The sequence below is a fragment of the Agrilus planipennis genome, unplaced genomic scaffold (genome assembly GCF_000699045.2).
Source record: "Agrilus planipennis isolate EAB-ADULT unplaced genomic scaffold, Apla_2.0 scaffold24, whole genome shotgun sequence".
Taxonomy (NCBI): domain Eukaryota; kingdom Metazoa; phylum Arthropoda; class Insecta; order Coleoptera; family Buprestidae; genus Agrilus; species Agrilus planipennis.
Window position 1 is genome coordinate 1,520,110 of NW_020439076.1, and position 14,669 is coordinate 1,534,778.

Below are 14,669 nucleotides of genomic sequence, written 5' to 3' on the forward strand. Positions count from 1 at the left end.
GTATCACAATATTTACCTAAATAATTAATGATTTTTAGGAAAGCGCAGCAGCGAAGCACCAAGCTGGCCTCGTGTGGTCAGAGAAGTCTTAGTGAGGTCAAAACACTCAATTTGTAGGCTGTGTACCAAAGAAGGGAATTTACAGGAAATAATTTTTACAGCAAACAAACATGGAAAGTAAGTTACAATAGTTCATGTTTTATATTTCCAACAACTGATAATTTCTTATTATAGAACCACATATCATTGTGCAAGATCTAGTAAATGGGGTGATCTGTTACCAATTTCAATACAAAACCCTGAAAATAAGGATTAGTTCTTAAGATTTTTAAAAAAGAGAAGCTTCAGACATGTGCCTATTTTTTTTTTATATAATGTTAAATATACGTTTTTCTCTTTTTGGATTGTATCAATAAAAACCACAAGAAATGTACAATCCTTTAATAAGAAGGAGAAGTTTACATAAAAAATTACTGTTGCATTTGTATAAATATAAAAAAATATGGAAACCCACAACATAACGCATCTTCTTCAAATGAATGTGTCAAAAACTTATTAGGTACATGTTAGTTGAAACAGTCGACGTATTCATCCCGTAATATTTTCTTTGTTATTATGACGTTTAGTACGACTATTCAGATTGAACTGAGGACTATGGGGTTCTGTGAGGCTCTTTGTTGGAGCAGGTTCGATCGGTTTGTAACGCCTTATTGGCTGCGCTTTATATTCCATCACTCTTCGAAGATTAGCGACTTCTTCTTCCTCATGTCGAATTTTTTCTTGTTCCATCTGGAAACAGACTAGAAAATATTGCGATTGTAAAAAAAATCTTTTTATTATAACTTTGCCCTTTCTTTTCTGTCCTGTTAGTGAAATGAAAAACTTTTGCAGTGCTACATTATGTAATAAAATTAATCTATTACTGAATTTTTCATATTTTATAAAAAGTTTTTGGAATGAAACTAATGTCGTTATTATACCCTCTGTCTTTGTGCTTTTATCAGTTCATCCCTATACTTCATCTTTTCCTCAAACATTTGTCTTTCTTTAGCCCTTCGATCGGTGTTCAGTTCAAAACTAGGGATTTCTCTCAAATGTTTCATAGGTTTTTGAGGTTCAAACGGTTTCATTTGGAGTACTTTGGCAGGTCGAGCTTTGAACTGAGGAGCCGGTTGTTCCAACTTCTGAGACGATTTTTCAGCCTTAAAAAAATATTGAAATTATTACAAATAAAATAAAATGCGAACTACTTACATTTACTAAATACTGTTTAGGTGCCAACGCTTCTGACATACGAACTTTCTTTTCATAAATAAACTTGGGCACTGGTTTTGCGTGAAATTCTCTCATTTTCCTTTCTTCTTCCATGATCTGTTAATTCAATGCATTAGGAACATTTGTTTATGGTAAAATTATATTTTCTTATCTATTTTTCACAAAAAAGTAGTTAACCTTTTGAAGAGCCTCGTCTTTCTTTTTTTGTATTAGTCTGTCTCTTTCTTCAAAACTAAAAGGCCTCACTTCAGTACACTTTTTCGCATTTTTATCGGAGCATTCTTCATTTGATTCGACATTAAATTTATTTTCACCTTCCACATGCATGTTTTTGAACGGTTCGTTACCCATTTCTTTCTTTAAAAACAATTTTATCTCTTACCATGTTATAAGCTAATAGTCATATTTTTGTATATTTTTATATATTACGTTTTTGTTTTGCAATAATATTTAGTATGAATGTATGGACATATGTACTTGTTAACATAATCTTCCTTGCATGATACTATTAGTTATTCTTTTTAGACTTCCTATTGGAGTCCACAATATGTATAATAGTTATACCTTTGTGATAATAAACACTTTTTTTTACAAAGGTTACGACTTTTTTTGTTATTTAAGTAGAAATCTTACAGTACGGAAGCGAGCTAATAATAAAGTAAAATTAATAACAAAGTATTAACAAACTTCTCGACATCTTGCTAATTATCAGATTGCTGATTTCTTCTAACTTGCTTACATAAAAGTTTACGAATATCACTTTTCACTTTCTGTTTACAATACATCCTGGACAAATAATATACAATACAATTAATAGTTTAGCCAACACTTTGAACTAATAAAATATATTAAAAGTAATATAGCAAAGTTTAATAAATAATTATACTACAAAAAGTAATTTTTAGAACAATCGTTTAACGTAGTTTTGATAGAAAATAACTAAATTAACAACTTAGAATAAAAGTACTTTCAAATTTAAAGGTTGTTATTTAAGAATTTAGAATTTATCCGGGGAAGTCCATTCTGGAGATCAATTTTTCTGCTTATTTTGTAGTATGGAGGATTAAAAATATTAATTAAACAATTTGGTTACTTTAAAAGAAGCACTGAAACAAAGACAATCTTTAAAAAAGGTCGAAAACAAAAATTAAGGGGAAAATTTAAGTTTATTAAAGAGCGCGTTTTTGAAAAATTACATAAAAGAATGTTGCACCATCTATCGAAAAGTGATAAAAGTAGAACTGCATATAATTCATAGATCTAAATCTAAACCTAAAACAATCGACAGGGACGACTTTACTTTATACCAGTGATTTATATAACAAAAAATATATGTAAATTAAAAAATGAATGCATTCAGCTACTTCAACTAAATAAAAAAAAGAAAAACAACATTAAATACATACTTATATATCTTTTCATTTAAATCAAGCAGGAACAGGAAATAAAAATATGTATGCCATTAAAATAATGTAAACTGTTTTACGGAAAAGTAGAACCACATTAATATAAGAAAAAAAATATAGTCAGTAACATTTCTAACACATTACTAACTTTACAATTGATTCTCTATATAAATTTCTTGAATATTAGTTTGTTACCTTTTTTGATAGTTTCTTTTTTGTATTTAAGAGATTCGATACCTTAAGAATCGAAACTGATTTGTTGATAGTTATTCTTGATCAAAAATAAATTTTAGTTGATAACTATGATAATTGTTTTAATTTTGATTAAAAAATAGATATTTATTGATTAATAATTTGCCTCAATACGTCTCTGTTATATCCAAACATGTCATTTTTGTAGTTCCACGTCTGCACGAATTTTACCTTGATAGTTTTGCTACGTCATTTGTCTCGTCTTATGGAACCTTTCTTATGCTAGAGAAAGATGGTGCTAACAAATCCAACAGAACAAGACATATTTCAGTTTAAATGATGTGCTTTGTTTCATTCTAACTTAAATATTGAGTGTTACAGTAGTAAAGGAGAGAAAATTAACGTGACATATTTTGTGAATGAAAAAATTGGATTTTGAGTTGAGCATAGGCAAGTTTACTGATGGTTGCTGTGAAAATATTTTTAACAATAAGTATTTATATCATCGCCTAATGTAAAAAAAGTTGCCTTTTCGTGAAATTGTTGACGTTTCCAAGTGTTGATTATGATTAGTTTGTGTGCAGATGCAATTGTGAATGTGAAATTTAGTGATTTATTGGTTAAAATCTGCTAATATAAAAGGAAAGCAATGGATGAAATTCTCTGATTAAAAAGGAAATAAACGTAAGTTGAAATAATCAATTGCCTGCATACATTTCTTTTTTACAACATCCCTATAAGTTTGAATGTAAGGTAAAATTTAAAATGATTTTCAATAACAATTTTGTACCAACATATGTGAATGTATTACATCCATAAATTATAATTAATAATGTTGTAGTAAGTAGTAGTAGGATTTTATTGGATTATCGTTATTGATTTACCTAGGTAGCAGTATGTTTGAAAGAATATTCATTATTTTCTGCTTAACCTCAAAACATGATTGAATGATATATAGTGGCTACTTAATAATTCTTCCTTGATAAATTCACGTATTTAACCAAGATTAACAATCTTAATAATATACAGTTTCAATTGCTACAGAGAAGAAATGTCTTGGATAAAGAAAAGGGGACCAAATGTCCCTAATCAGTCAGCTGTTCCATCAGTTCCAATGTATAATCCTAATCAACATTCCAGTGCACAGGTAATCATTTGATATTAAGAAATTATTTCACAGATCTGTTAAGAAAGTTGAGGATATTGGGGGCAGTTGTTTTTTATTATTAAGTATAAACAATAGGCCTATTTTGGTTAGTGCAAAATTTGGAGAACTGCATTTCCTCCAGTTTTCCAATAAATCAATTTTTCTCTTGCAGACTACAATGAATAATAAAATGTTTAATTATTTGTTTACATCCCCCATAGCTCTGTGCGAATACAGAAGTATTTGAAAAGAACAATAAAAACTTAGCAGTTGTGTTGTATTTATAAGTATTTTTTTTTTATAATTTATAACTTCTACCATTGAAACGACCTGTGAAGGGATTGTAATATTCTTCAACATAATCTATTTTTAAATAATTAAATAAACATTAAACCTAATCACATTGCATTAACTATTTTCAAGTTGTCAAAGCTAATTAACTTTCTCTCTATGTGTGTTCATTACTAGTATAATTGAATTAAAAATAATTCAATTTGGTTCCCAGTTAGTAAGTAGCTAAATATTTAAGTAAATGGTACATCAATAAATTTTATTTGTAAATTGTATCAACTAAAATGAAATTTGTTTACTTTACTAGCAGTTGGCCCCCTCCCTTTTTTCATATTGAAATGACTTTTATATTATTCAGTCTATCTAAATCATTTTAGAACCAATGGCAACAGCAAAATTTTCAACCTGCTTCTTCAAATAATTGGTACACCCAAAATTCCAATGATCCAAATGGCTTTCCACAACCTTATAATAATTCACAGCAACCACAGCAGTACTGGCAACAGTACGGTCAAACTCATCAGCAAGATCAACAAGAGCCTCAACAACCCCAGCAACCCTATCAAAACTATAATCACTATCAGTTCCAGAATTCGGCCCCCCAACAGCAATATTCGTACGGAAACTATGGCCAACCAATGCCAAATTTACAGCAAGTGCAACATCAACCTCAGCAATCAAGTGAAATGGACTCCTGGAATTCTTGGAATTGGGGAGAAGAAAATAATTCTAACATTCAAGCAGGATACGTTCAAAATAACACCAATCCAGTTCAAGAAGTGGCTTCTGCAAACATCGCCAAAAATTTTGTTAATGACGAAACGTGGAATTGGTCTTTAGAAGACAGTTCGTCGACATCAAGTCTTCTGAAGCAAGAAGGAACTGAAAAGGGGTCAGTGGTTAATGAAAATACTTATGGTGCTCAAAGTGTACAAAGTAATGATCATTTGCGCGAAGATCTGTTCCCAAAAGTGGGCTCTACTGCAGCGAAACACAACCAAAACCTCAAATCTGGCTCTTTAGATTCAGAAAATCAAAACTCGCAAATTGTTCCTGGAAGTGCAAGTGTCGAACATAAAAGTGCAATAAAAAAAGTAAATAAACCTGAAATGTTGCCTGCACAATGGTCTACTGAGTCTCAAATTTCTCAAGATTCTTCAGAAAACATTCAAACTTCAGACAGTAACTCGAGAATTCTTTCAAGAAGCTCTACTACTAGCGAATCATCACTCCCGTTGCAAGATTTAGGAAACGTAAATAACGAAAAGGTTAATTCTTTTGAAACGAATTTAGATCGTAGTAGAAAAATATCCGATGCTACATTAACAAACGAACCGCCTAGCCGAAATTTAAGAAATGCAGAGATGTTACAACATGAAAATGTTGAAAACGTTTCGCACTTGAAATCTTATACTACTCCTCCTCCATCAGTAAAAAGTCAGACGGCAACTCCACCACCCCCTATGAAAAATCCTCCTCCCTTGATGCCTTCACAAAGTGACGATTCACAAAATCCTTATAAAAGAACGGTGGGCGTTTCTCACAGAGCTATCAACAAATATATGATTGAAACTCAGTCTCAACCTCAACAAAGTATGGCATTTCCACCTCAAACAACTTTTCCATTGTCAGTTAATCTTGAAACATTACCAGATAATTCAGAACAACCTGATTCATATCCTCTTCAGAGTACCCAGTTAATTCGTAAGGTCAGTGCAACAAAAACTCCCTTACCAAATTGTCCAGACAATAATGAAATAGCCCCTATAAATGACAGAAATCAGTACTTAGAAACTGGGCAGTTATCAAACAGTGAAGTAATGGTTGATAATAATGACGTATTACCACCACCAGGATTGCAGCGTATGGTGCTGGGACAGATGGAATTTAACGAGCAAAATATTAGACAGGAAGGTAGGGGTGATAGCCAGCTCGAAGAGCCTCCTCCTGGCTTAAGTCGAATGGTGCTAGGGCAAAATGTAAATTCAGACAATTCAAAAAACAAACTGCCTAAAGTTAATAACGAAATTGGTGAACCACCTGTTGGTTTTCATAGAATGATTCCTGGAGAGTCCAGCTCACCTGAAAATAGTAAATGGAATAAAAACACCGCAAAAAGTAAGTTAATCACTTCACATTTTTTGTTTATTATTAATAAACATGTTCATTCTCTCGTTTAGGGTCTATTTCTCGTAGAGAAAATCCTTTCCCAGAGCCGGAGCGCGATATTTTCCTTTCTGAAAACTCCCAAAATCAACCTACCCAAACTCGGTCTGCTACCATTGGTGCTGATACGCCTCCTGTTCCTCCAAATCCATCTCTGGACTCTGAAAATAACGACGTGGCTCCCAAGGACAATAATGACACAGAAAATGTTTCCAACGATTCTCGAAAGTCTAGCAAGGTCCCTAAAAATACCCCCGAAAATATTAGACGTGCTTCCATCGACGGTCAACCTGAAGATGAAGAAATAGCCGTAATAACATCATCGGTACGTGATTTAACTGTGGGAGGTAATGTGGTCGAATCAGGGCCGTCCAAAGGAGCTGCTGAAAGACCACCACGAAAGTCGAGTGTTCATGAAACCAGTGATAGTGATTCTAAAAGGGAAGAAGTTTCCTCAAAGGGTCGCGATCACAGGGACAAAAATAGGGATAGAGATAAAAATCGTAGATACAAGGATAACGAAGAGGAATATGATAGGGGAAAGGAGAAAGGCAAGCGATATTCTCCATCCCCAGACAGATATAGGGACAAAAAATATGATAGAAGGAAATATAGGGACAGGCGGTATGATGAAGAGTCTGATTATTATAGTGACAAAGAGCACAGGGATAAAAGACGAGACCAGAGAGACAAATATGACGACTATAAAAAATATAGTAGTCTAAAAAAAGAAAAATATAAAGAGAAACAGCGAAGGGATCCGAGGGAGGGAACTGGTAGAGATTCAAAGAGATCAGAATATTATTATGGACGTTATGAAGACGACTATGAAGAAGCACCTAGGTACTGAATATTTTTATCAAATTTCAATTTGAAATGTATGATTACGTACGATTATTTTAGATCTAGACCCTCTAGCCGATCTGATTCGATGCACGAGTCATATAGGGAGAGAACCCATGGGCGTGATAGACACAGGGAGAGAGATAGGGATCGACATAGAAGACCCAGGGATCATAGAGATCCATATATGCAAATGCAGGTAACTATTTATTTTTCTTATTAAGTAATTTGGGTATTTATATTTAAAATTAAGATTTCTTTAGGTTTAGTTGTTATTTTTATTTTCTATTTAAAATCAGGGTTACCCCTATGATCCATACAGTCCATATTACCAGCAATTACAGTATCAATATTACGAAAATTTGCGACGTACGAATCCACAGGCATACGCCGAATTGTATAGAAAATATTATCAGCAAACTGGTACTCAACAAACATATGGCGAAGAAGAAAGAGCCTCAGTTCACTCCGGAAGAAGTTCGGCTAACGATGAGTTAGCAAAAGACAGGTAATTTTTTATTTTCATTTAGTAATATTCACGAGGTGATTTTTTGCTTTAACAAAACATTTATTCAAGGCGTCAAAATGTGTTTTTTAAACATTTTTGTATGTTGTGAGTTGCATATTTGTGCTTAGTTTTTGAGATTTATGATGTGTTTTTTCTGTAAAAGTGTACAAAAAGCCTTGAAGTAATAAATTAATAAGGTTACTGCACAAATGGTTTTGGAAATAAACTGGGTTGAATTGGGCCTTTTTCGCTTTTTGCCCTACAACGCACAGCGCTTATTTAAATATCAAAATATTGTGTAAAAACGCAAAATATATAGTCGTCCAATTCTTCGTTACCATATTTATTTATTTTTTTGTTAAATATAACCACACACGCCGTAAAAAGTTTTCATCGTTTTATCTAATTCGTATACTACGTAATTACAATAAATTGGTATTTTATAACGTCAAAAGAGTAAACAAGAAACATTTACCTTTTATTATTTTATTTTTCTTCATTCGTATTCTATTTTTTATAAAATACTGCTTTTGCTGCTCATTACATTACATACTAACATTTCCTTATAAGAGACATTCAATTTACATAAAACAATTTAAAAGTTGTAACAAATATTATTGGTGCCCTTTGTTTAAGAAGACAGACTTTGAATATGAAATTGCTTTTTATTTTTATGATTATCTCTAGGTATACGCGACAGAGTTTTTACAGCCAAGCGAGTTATCCCCACGTGGGGGATTATTATAGAGAAGGGCATAGTATATCGGGCCACTATGGCCATAGCGACATTAGGTGAGCCCCCATTCTCCAATTCTGGTGTAAATATGTACTCTTATTACATATTAGTTTAATCGTCTNACTTTTTAACGCCGGCGCCTATGAATCAAATTCATATGTTGACATCATTGTATTCTTGTGCTTAGTTTTTCCTTCTTGATATATTTAATATTTTTAATAAAGAGCATGAAACCTGTCATTAAAGTTATTGGTAACGAATTTCGCGTAGTCGAGAGGTATTTATAAAACATTCTATTATAAGCTGTTAATTCTAGTTACCACTGGCTTTTCTCGACCTCTAATTTTCTGTAGACCTTATTTATTTCTTGATAAACCGTCTAAACCATTTCACACGCCTATGTAGTGTTTTGTAAATTATAGAATGTACGACAGAACAGACTCTTCTCTTAACTTGGAAGAGACAGTAACGGCATCGCAAAGACTTACGCCTGCGAAGTTCACCACGTCGCATATCAAAGCATCAATTTCTTCGGGAATATTCGTAAAAATTTTACCGCACTACCCCTTGGATGGCCAGTTAGCTACTGTAGAAATCGGGGGCTTCAAAGATTACTTACAATATGACGATGAATTTCGGGAATTGTCAGAATTTCCCGGACCCCTTGTCAAAGGCGTCACGCACAAGAAAACGATTATCGAATATTGCGAGACTAAAATACGAAACGCCCTGACGAACGATGATGTTAATGACATAGACTCATATATTCTTATGTGGGAACTTATGATATTACTTCTAAGACAAAATGGAGTAAGTAACTGTAATTTACTTAAAACAAAATGTAGTTGTAAATAAAAAATTACCTTTCAGATGGTTGTTGGCACCGATATTGCAGAACTTTTAATGAAAAATAGGAAGATTGATACTAGCAGAAGGCCTTCTATTGCATCTAATTCGAGTAGTGTAGTTATGGAGAGGACGGAATCCCTTAACAATCTCAATTCAGAGGCTAGCTCAGGAGCTGGTCTGAAAGAAGAAGTTATCACTAACAAATTCAGAGAATATCTTTTGTATGGCTCTGGAAAGGAGGCATTAGGTTTGTGGAATTTGAAAGCTAATAAAATGCAGATTAAAATATTTTTTTTTTGTTTTCAGAATGGGCTATGAAACATGGATTGTGGGGTCATGCTCTGTTCCTAGCTAGCAAACTGGATAAACGTACATATGCCAGTGTAATGACTCGATTTGCAAATGGTTTACCTATGAATGATCCACTGCAAACTTTGTACCAACTGTTATCTGGGAAAGTACCTGCTGCTGTTACGGTAAAAAATTATCTTCAGTTTAAATAACAAAAAATTAATGAAAGGTTTTATTCTTTTTGTATAGTGTGTGGCAGATGAAAAATGGGGGGATTGGCGACCGCATCTTGCCATGATTCTTTCAAATACTACCCAAAGACCCGATTTAGACCGGAAAGCTATTACTACATTGGCCGATACTTTGTTTAATCGAGGTAATTTGTATGCTGCTCATTTCTGCTACTTAATGGCTCAGGTTGGTTTTGGGCGATATGGTTCGGACTCTGCGAAGATCGTGTTACTTGGCTCCAATCAGACTCGGTCTTTCGCACAGTTTGCCACTAATGAAGCGATACATTTGACAGAAATTTACGAATATGCCTGTAGTTTGAACGATTCCAATTTTGTTATGCCTGAGTTCCAGGTAAAACTAATTAAAATATGAAAGTACACACTTATTAAATTACATTTTCCATTCAGGTTTATAAATATTTGATTGCAACACGAATGAGTGACAGGGGACTGTTAGAGAAGAGTTTGGCATATTTAGAAAGAGTTGCAACCACGATTTTACAGAATCCTGTAGAGTATCAACCGTCTCTTGTGGCGAGCGTTTGTCATTTAGCTGACAGGTTAAAATATTGTGAGCCTGTAGTCGTTGAAGATCCTGATGCCGATGTTGTTGATTATACCTCTACACGAGCTGATAATACGTGGCTGAAAAATCTAAAAAGTGTCGAAGACAATTACAAGGTAAAAAAAATATACAAAATGTAACAGTACTTTAGGTGCAATTAATTTCAGGTCGGGCTTTTAAGCAATCAAAGTGTTCCTTATCAGGCGGAACATCAGGTAAACCAGTATGTCGAAAGTCAAGATGTGTACCAGCAACAGCAACAAGTGCACCAGCAGCAATCTCAACAACAATATCAGTATGGTGTAAGTTTCGATTCCTGGCAGCAACAACCAATTCCAGAACAGCCACAAGCTGTTCATGATATTCAGCATCAACAGGTTGAAACTCAAGATGGTACGTTAAAAAAAAAATAAAAAAAATTCTGCATTTAAAAAGAATAGAATTCGTATGAAAAATAAAATTGGTTACTTGTGGATTCTGTTACAGGTTATGGTACCCAACAGTACGGTGATCAGCAGCAATATTGGCAAAGCCATCAACAGCAATGGCCTGAAGCCATTGTAGATCAGCAACCTAATAGTTTGAATCAGTTTAATCAACAACACCAAGATGACCATCAACAACAAGTGCAAACCAATTTGTGGAGTAATGCTCAGTCTGAGGTGAGTCATTTTAATTAATTTTTCGTATTTTTTAATATTTGTTATTTGAATAATGGAGATTTTTAAGAGTATACAAATTATTGTGAATGAAAACAACTATTTTTAAAGTTCTGCAGATATAATTTAATTAAAACTGGCACTAAAAGTACTCTTATTTTTGTATGAATGAAATGCATATGATGCTTATCAGGGTATTAATAATGGAGAAGTTTTTGATAAAATACTGTTTATATATATTTGCCATTTAGCTCGGTAGGTAGTGGGTTAAAAAGTTGGTTTGCTTTTTTGTTGCTTTGTTGTAATGCTATTTGAATACGTATTTTAACCAACATAAAAAGGCTTATACTATAACTTCCCCTGATCTGTAATTATTTACAACAGTTCAAAGTACTTAAGGGGTAATACGTTTTTTATTGGTTTGTTAACCAAAACCATCGTTTCGTATTAGAAGACTTTATTAAGGTAGATTAGAATCTTCATGGCTAAAAAACTTTTTATCTGTTAAGTGCATTGAATTTTTGCAAAATAAAAAGATTTTTTCAAAAAAAAAAAACAAAAACGTTTTCCTATTTTGATCAGATTCAAGATTTAAGAATTTCTCATGAAAAATTAAAAGTATAAATATAATCAGAACTTGCCGAACAATGACATTAATGTGGTCAGGTACTTTTCTCTATATTACATTCTCATTTATATTCCTTGGCTCTTGTTTGATATAAAGTGATCACACGATATATACACATTTTCGCACAATACGTACTAATGTAGTGGTTGAGCATTAGTTTCCCTAATAAGTCGCTTTCATTGAATGCCATTTGTCTAATGCGTTTGTTTATCTCCGCAATCCTGGGTGTGCAGCCATGCGAGGAGGTCAAAAACGACCGGGACAAAGTAAGTACCTCCTGTTCCTCTTCCTCAACTGTTTCGTTAGTCGCTTCTTCCTCTTCGGCGCTCCGCAAACGACTAACCAGTCCCGTTTCGACGGGTACGGTTGGTAGCAGCGCCCCGATTCATATTAACAACAAGTATTCCCTTCTACGCGATACCAAAAAACAGTCGGCTAAAAGTGAAAGTAATATCGAAACGTCTGAGAGCATGTGCCTTCCCAAAAAGCATCAACCATTTAAAATTCGTAGTGCTGAAGAGTTTCGATTCGACAGTTCATCGTTCGAAGAGAGTTCTGACGGTGAGGCTAAGTTTTGTCGTGGAAGTGGCGAGAAATCCTACTTGATTAGAAATAAACACGAAACTAAAATTCTTTCCACCAGAAACGAATCGAAAGCCACGAAATACAGCACGTTCGACCTAAAAGTAAACGAAAGGAGGGGCAAGATGGTGAAATATAAATCGTTAGATGAGCCTATTAATAAAAATTTAGTAAAATATTGCGAGATTGATAGTAAAGTGGTAATTTCCGCTCAGGATTTCGATTCGACCTTTAGATTAACTAAATTCCAACGAAAGCCTAAGCAAGACATTATAACATGTACGGTTGATAGTTGGGCGAAGCGAAATAAAAAAGGAATGTTTTCTAACATAAAAAGTTCCATCTTCAAGCATACGTCCTCTCCTACTGAAAAAACTAACTCAATTTTTAAGCCTCTTGTGTTCGGCGGTACTTACCCCATAGATGTACCCGTACCTGATGAAAGTGGGGACCGGAATACACCGGGAACTCCCGCTTCTCGCGAGTCAATTGAAAGTCCTCAAGATGGGAATTTAAAGATTTCAAACATATCCAAAAATGGCAATCATAAGATGGTCATAAATGAATTGCCGGTTGTAAGAGAGTACGGCAAAGCGCAAACATTTGATATCGACATGCCTATTTAAAACAAGGAAACTGACATTTGGTAAAAATATCGCCTTAACCTACTTCATTAAATCAGGATAATGAAAAATAAAATGCTATACAATTTAGTACCTGTTCAGGTTCACTTTATATTTTCATTTCATTTGAAGCAAAATATTTTTTTTCTGTTGACAGTTTTATTCTCCGATCGTTTAGTTCGTGTTGATAGGAGTTTTAGAATAAAATATAAGCCTAGTAAAAATATTATTTTAATTGAAGTCGCTTAAAGTATAAGGTGCTTAATAATATAAAAGGCTAATAATTTATTAGCAGCTATTTAATTTTGATAGGGATGTATCTTTATAATTTACCTTGAATTGTGCTGTTTATTTTTCTGGAACTTTTTACATTAAAAAATCAACTAACGGGCCAATGCCAATGGATAAGCATTCCTACTTAAAATTTAAGGACAATAATAATAATTGAAATACACATATTTTCAGGAGAATTATATGTATGTAAAGTAAGTCGTAGTGGCTTTTTCAGAATGTGCCGTTAAAAACCGATGAGTATGCTTTTCAGGCTCGGTATTCGTGTTTAACAGAAAATTATTTTTCCGCAAACTACTTAAATAATTGTGAATGCTGTGCGTAAGAAAAAAATATAAGCGAAATTATTACATCTTCATGTTGTTGTTGTTATAAAATTTAAAAATGTTATTGTACAAAGAATTCATGTTATGTATGTTGGAGGACAGGGCTGTGTTAGAATGTGGTACCTATGATTTTATCGTATTTACAATAATAAATTGTTAATTGAAAAGACGTGATTCAAAAATATACGTAAAAAAAATGGGAAGTCTTCTGGCGGCATTTATTTATTATTGAATGTATCTGACAACAATTTCTATTAGATAAGGCGAAGAACGGTGCTTTATTAATTTGTAGTATGTTTTTTATTTAAAATGTGTACCATTACAACCTTGGCTATGTGTGGATCGAGTGCTGAATGAACAAAATAATTTTAACATGGTGCTAAGGAAATTATGCATAAAGTTGAATGTTTATTGTGGTTTTATATTTTTAATGTAGCTATTCTATCTGAAATGTATAAAATGTACAAAAGTCTTAAATATGTGTGTATCATCTTTTCTTGAGTATCTATTTGTACTTAAGTACTGACTAAGAGATGTATACACAACTGAGAGTTTTACTTCCATTAATAATTACCTACCTTCACAAATAAGAGCCAGATCTGCGTATATAAATACTCACATTTTGCGAAGTAACATATGTTACTAAGGAGACTCATGTGTGAAAGAAGTCACGCAATTAGTGAGACCAAATACTCTCAGTTTTGGTACGGATCGATACTCAAGAAGCGAGTAGATAGAGCACAAAAAATGAGACTAAACACTCACGTGCTTGAGATCCTACATGCATTGTATGCATTTCAAATGGAGTGGCTATTTTAAAAATAAAAGATAATAAATATTAGAGTTAAATTTAAGCGAAAACGTTTTACAAATTACTACTTGACATTACTTAAAGTCTTTCTTTGCTTTCAAGTTTAAATATTATTTAAGGTTGTAATGCTACATCTTTTACAATGTCTAAATATATAAAAAAAATTAATGTTTGTAGAAATGTTACACATAAGAATTGTTAACTGTTGGTGTTATTTTTTTTTACATAGTATGGCCCATGGGCGTGA

The 14,669-nt window shown here is 33.1% G+C and overlaps 2 protein-coding genes across 7 annotated transcripts in view; one reads left to right on the forward strand and one right to left on the reverse strand.

The window, feature by feature from the left end:
• Nucleotides 1–426: 426 nt before the first annotated feature.
• On the reverse strand, nucleotides 427–1,630 carry LOC112905245 (targeting protein for Xklp2 homolog). Of its 2 annotated transcripts, none has more exons than XM_025977254.1 (4): nucleotides 1,453–1,630; nucleotides 1,255–1,371; nucleotides 981–1,202; nucleotides 427–789 (listed from the first exon to the last, which is right to left on the reverse strand). In XM_025977254.1, the coding sequence occupies exons 1-4, from the start codon at nucleotides 1,624–1,626 to the stop codon at nucleotides 589–591; spliced, it is 714 nt and encodes a 237-aa protein (XP_025833039.1). In that variant the 5' UTR covers nucleotides 1,627–1,630; the 3' UTR covers nucleotides 427–588. The 2 variants fall into 2 exon arrangements, with proteins under 2 accessions (XP_025833039.1, XP_025833040.1); XM_025977255.1 differs by having other exon boundaries at nucleotides 633–800.
• Nucleotides 1,631–3,157: 1,527 nt separating this feature from the next.
• Nucleotides 3,158–14,669, forward strand: part of LOC108741774 — a 20,059-nt gene continuing 8,547 nt past the window's right edge. The window contains exons 1-15 of one of the 5 annotated variants that reach the window (XM_018476716.2): nucleotides 3,158–3,557; nucleotides 3,918–4,020; nucleotides 4,794–6,429; nucleotides 6,492–7,320; nucleotides 7,381–7,519; nucleotides 7,620–7,828; nucleotides 8,516–8,620; nucleotides 8,987–9,374; nucleotides 9,435–9,660; nucleotides 9,720–9,889; nucleotides 9,954–10,289; nucleotides 10,346–10,618; nucleotides 10,670–10,895; nucleotides 10,989–11,164; nucleotides 12,023–14,633. In XM_018476716.2, the coding sequence (XP_018332218.1) occupies nucleotides 3,925–4,020; nucleotides 4,794–6,429; nucleotides 6,492–7,320; nucleotides 7,381–7,519; nucleotides 7,620–7,828; nucleotides 8,516–8,620; nucleotides 8,987–9,374; nucleotides 9,435–9,660; nucleotides 9,720–9,889; nucleotides 9,954–10,289; nucleotides 10,346–10,618; nucleotides 10,670–10,895; nucleotides 10,989–11,164; nucleotides 12,023–12,997 (5,784 nt within the window). In that variant the 5' untranslated portion in view covers nucleotides 3,158–3,557; nucleotides 3,918–3,924 and the 3' untranslated portion in view covers nucleotides 12,998–14,633. Of the gene's footprint in view, nucleotides 3,558–3,902; nucleotides 4,021–4,688; nucleotides 6,430–6,491; nucleotides 7,321–7,380; nucleotides 7,520–7,619; nucleotides 7,829–8,515; nucleotides 8,621–8,986; nucleotides 9,375–9,434; nucleotides 9,661–9,719; nucleotides 9,890–9,953; nucleotides 10,290–10,345; nucleotides 10,619–10,669; nucleotides 10,896–10,988; nucleotides 11,165–12,022; nucleotides 14,634–14,669 lie in introns of those variants that run through there. The other 4 variants (XM_018476698.2, XM_018476690.2, XM_018476707.2 and 1 more) reach the window with 4 other exon arrangements.